This window comes from Pyxicephalus adspersus, chromosome 6, assembly GCF_032062135.1.
Source record: "Pyxicephalus adspersus chromosome 6, UCB_Pads_2.0, whole genome shotgun sequence".
NCBI classification, from domain to species: Eukaryota; Metazoa; Chordata; class Amphibia; order Anura; family Pyxicephalidae; genus Pyxicephalus; species Pyxicephalus adspersus.
The window spans coordinates 15,602,960-15,607,890 of NC_092863.1; the positions used below are offsets into that span (position 1 = coordinate 15,602,960).

The 4,931-nt window shown below is 36.5% G+C and overlaps 1 protein-coding gene across 1 annotated transcript; it reads right to left on the bottom strand.

The window, feature by feature from the left end:
• Positions 1-1,302: 1,302 nt before the first annotated feature.
• Positions 1,303-3,734, bottom strand: LOC140333218 (lysozyme C, milk isozyme-like). Its single transcript, XM_072414748.1, has 4 exons — positions 3,576-3,734; positions 3,303-3,449; positions 2,458-2,536; positions 1,303-1,443 (listed from the first exon to the last, which is right to left on the bottom strand). The coding sequence occupies exons 1-4, from the start codon at positions 3,703-3,705 to the stop codon at positions 1,380-1,382; spliced, it is 420 nt and encodes a 139-aa protein (XP_072270849.1). The 5' UTR covers positions 3,706-3,734; the 3' UTR covers positions 1,303-1,379.
• Between the last annotated feature and the right edge of the window lie 1,197 nt (positions 3,735-4,931).

A 4,931-nucleotide genomic window follows, 5' to 3' on the forward strand; every position in this document is an offset into this window, starting at 1 on the left:
ACTTAATGTCTGAGGTTTAAATAGGCCGAACCTCCTTCAAAATGCTGAGTAACTTTTATTTAATTTATTCCTCAATTTATTTAAAGGGCTCTAGACAATACGCTTCTAACCGGAATATACAGCATATTACCAATCATGTTGCATACGTAAGTCGATTACCCGACGAATTTCACCCAACTTAGGCTTCTTCAGGGGTGGCGCTATGTGTAACAGTAAGTAGGGAGCCATACTTTTATTTGGAGCATCCACAGCAGCAGGAGGTAGAAAGGGGTGAACTATATGTAGAATATAAGTAGCAAAAAAATAGAAAAAGTACTAGAGAATGAATTGTCAGGTTTGATTCTAGGAGGAGAAGGATGAAGTCCTACAGTTGAGGGCAGGGAAATCAATTCAGCATCCAGCTTGTTAAGCATAGCAAGTTATATATATGCTAGTTTTCACAGCAGCAAGTTTCATTTTTTATATCAAACAGAGAAATGACTGCTGGATTGTCACAGTGCTGCAGCCAGCATCAAAGACACACACGCTGCAGCCAGCATAAAGGACACACACGCAGGATCATATCTGGAGTACTTTTCGGTGAGTACTTTTTTAATTTACCGGTATGTATGCTTTTATTTTCTTTTTCTCCTAGGTCTTATTTTCGGGGTAGGTCTTATATTTGGGCAGGTTTACAAAATAGTGCTAGGTCTTACTTTCGGGGTAGGTCTTATTTTCGGGGAAACATGGTAGCATACCCAAAGTGCCAGAGTATGTAACTGTAAACAAGTTAGATTACTGAGCCAAGAAACTTTATATTTGGCATGATTTGTCATCCAGATGCTGTCTTTTCCACACTCAACTGTCATGTTGGAAAGAGTTTTCAAGGCAGCAGGTGGAATTGATGCCTTCCAAACAGAGTACTCTGTCTGCACTTGCAGTTTATTTAAAGTAATGATTTATGGTAGGCTGTTTTAGCTATCTGTTCCTGATGCCAAAAAGTACCAGCAAAAGCTTTTGCAAAAAGAAGATGTTATCATGAAATGTAAGAGGTCACTTGATCTATTACCAACTACCAAAGGACCTCTAACCTATGGCATCCACAAATTTCTCTTCTGTGGTCCTTCATGGTATACAACCAAACACAAACTTTTGTTCTTCCGATGATTTTGTTTTGTTTCTGGTTGTGTGTGTGCAGCCTACAATTATCGTTTGTTAGCAGTTTTTGTTAAAAGCTCAAAATCTGAAGAAATAAATTATGTAACATGAAAACATATACTATTCTATAGAATTAAATATTTCAATAACAACAAACCAGTCCGGTTTAAGAGTTTATGATGATTGTATTATGCAACTATATTGTTCATACAATTTGTTAAATCAACATAATTCAATGAAATTCAATAACATCCAGTGGTGTAGGAGTAAAGGTTTTTTCCTTTGCAATGCTTTGTCCAGACGCTCCTGTAAAAAGAAGACTTTATGAGTATATTCAAATGTCCATTGTTTTATGTGTAGATTAAGTATTCTTATGACTCTTGGCCATGTTTACCAAAAATAGAGCCAGAATTTTGCAACCTTTTTAACACAGGAGAACCCTTGAATACCTTTCAGGTGTTCAGAGAACGCCTTCTATAATTACTATATCTACAGATCACAGTACAGTTATGTGCTGGTGGTCAGTAGAAGACTACCTCTTACATTGCTGGCCAGCAGTAAGAACACCACCCTTACAGATATCTCAAAAAGAATATTGGGTCCACTTAAACTGACCTGAGAGGCACAGATTGCTTTTTGCTCAAGGAACTCTTCGCAACATCTGGAGGAACCCTGGTTAAGAAACACTGTTTTATGCAAACCTACATTATCAGGTGTGAACTCCCACCCACCACCTGAAGACTGCATGTATCCAGGAACTTCTGCTGGCATTAGAAAATGAGGGAGGAGGTGTGCAGAGTTGGGTGATGATCACTATACTTAGCAACAAGGAAGAAGGAGGTAGTTGGGAAACAAAGACTCAGAATGAACGAGGAGGTGAGTAATGTCAGGTGATCAGCATTGTGTTTGAAAGGCATTTTGGGTAGAGTCAAGTGGCTTTGTGACGCTTTTTAGGAGGAATAAATTAGAATAAGGAATAAATTAGGTAAGGGCAGAAGTACTGCACTATTCTTGCCCTTTGTGATGTTTCTACCAGGAACAGTAATGGTTGATTTTATTAGGGAAAAGAGTAGAAAACCAGATTACAAAAATGGGGATAATAGTCCTGGCATGAGTATGATTCTGAAAGGCATTTTGGGTGGATAATGCTGCTAATGCTTAACTTGACATAGGCAGAAAATAAAGTTAAATCATAGTCCTAGTGTCTCTTTTTCCCCTGCCTACCTGGAGTCCTTAGCAGTCTTTACAGTATATATATATATAATTTATTAGTATATTAGTTGTCTCTGGGGTTGATCTGTACTACAGTACACAACTTACCAGGCACCAAGTCCATTTGGATCTCTTACGATTCTCCTTAGACAGTTTACATCATCTCTAAGATCTCTGTCCAGTAGGTCTAAATATTTAACAAAAACACATTTTTGTCTATAAGTATACACATAATCACATTATATCTCAGGAGTTATCAATTAATGAATACATTATTTTCAGTCATGCTTTTCTCTTTCTTTAATGGCAGAATATAAAATAGAACCTTTCTACCAGAGGCAGAACCCTTAATTACAGAATAATTCATTCAAGGAGTTCTTTAATGGTGACCACTCACCTTACTACTGGTCAATGAAAATGGCTTCTAAGTCTCCAAATTTTCAAGTTACAATGTATATTCTCTAAACAAAACGGGCCTGATTTAATAAAGCTCTCCAAGGCTGGAGAAGATAGACTATTATGGGTGAATCAGAAAAGCTAGAATGCATTTGATTTATGATTAAAAAAAATTGAAAATTAAAATTATTTAAGAAATCCATTCCAGCTTTCTGGATAACTCAAGTTTCTACTTGATCATCTATCCTCTCTAGTTTTGGTGAGCTTTAATAAATCAGGCCCAATGAGTGGATTAACAAAACAAAAATCAAAAAAAAAAAAATGAGAAACATGTTCTGATGATAACTGTATAAGAGACCAATCACATTTTACAGTTTTCCTGTTGAGTTCCCAATACTGGGAAGGGAAAGAGGAACAGGCAGACAAAAGAGCCTGGGCACTTTACCCATCCATTGCTCTATCCAAACGAAAACAATAGGATCTGAGATAAGGTAACACAACAATGAATTTCATGTGAGCTGGTTATTATTATTAATATTACAATAATTATACATTACCATCACAAGATACTCCGCATAGATTATGGCTAAAAGAGTGGCCATCGGCACACCACCAGTAACTGTTAACTTGGAAGATGCCATACTCAGAGGGACTTCTGTTCAAAGTGTGATCATAGTAACTGGCATAATGAACCAAGCACATATCTGAAAAATGCAAAATTATTGTTTACCTAATAAAAAGAACTAAAACTACATTGACACTTATAGCATAGTAGGGAAAAATAGGAAAATAAAAAAAAAGGAAGAAAAATTATAAACAGCAATACTTACAGTCTCCAAGAGTGTAGCCTTTGATGCCAATAACATTTCCACGTTTTATCGCCCTCATTATGGTGCATTTGTGCAGAGCCCAGGTGCCAGAAGCAAGGGCAACAAGAAGGAATAAAGCAATAATCTTCATTGTGAAAATGTTTTGAGAAGTATTTGTGCCTTCCCTATTTATAGTAAAATTACAAGTTGCACATGAATAAATCGGTTTATCAAAGTAAATTAAACAAGTCCTTGTGATGTCATCATTTTCAGTAATTTGGGTTTCAGACTGGAATATAAAACTGTTTTGGAAATATTTCCCATTAGTTTGCCTGCCAGAAAGTAGAGTTGTGCAATAGATTTATTTGTTCTCAGCAGACAACATAAAGTTTATCTGTCAGTTTATTTTTAGAGCTGAAATGAGAAATTCAGTTAATACCAAGACAATCAGTTTCTAGCATGTAAAATATGAGTCTAACCACACACATTAAGTGCAACTGCCATATAGTAAAAAATATAATAATATAAAACTAACCATCGCCAAACCTTCCTTTTTTTAAAGATAAAAATCTGTTACTAGTACCCCTCAAGCTTGGGATGCCTCCACTTTGCCAAAATGCACGTTTTTTTTTTTCAAAGTAGCATTTTACATTTAGAAAGTTAGGATGCCTTCATTTTACAGTAATTTAGGGAAATTACACTATTTTATTTTTTGTTACATTGGCATAGCTGTAGACCTTTGGGCCCCAATGTGGAATTTGGACCTGGGCCATCCTTTCCAAGAAACTGTACTTCACTGATGATGGTTTTCTAGCCCCATTACAAACTTTTGACAGGACCCCTACCATTTAGGAAAAACTCCTTCACATTAGGAGTGCTTCTTTACTTCATCAGAGCCCCCTCCTTCAAATTAGTCCCCCTTTTTTCATCAGACTACCAGTTTCCATCAGAGCTGTACATCTCAGCTTACTCCTTTACTCCTGTAAGAATAATGTTGCTGCCCATCTGCAGACGGCAGATGAGATCTTCTATTACTGACGTCATCACTTATCTTCTGATTGGCATTTAAATGATCAATGGGTAGAGAGAAGGTGGCACCTGAATGGAAGGGGAGCATCGCTACAGGATGTAGTGTTTCTTCTGCTGTACACTACTCTATGAAATTTCACAGTGCTTTTCATATGAATTTATCCTCATCTATTCAAAATTATTGACATCCCTAGACATCATCACACTGTGTCATGTCTTCATATCTACTAGTTTTTATTCATCCATACTGACATCATATTGCTGACTTCTCTTCCCTGTAGGTTGGTGGGGTCTATATTTGTAAGGCTAGGATACCTTGCTATTAAATTACTTCTTTTAGTTTGCCTA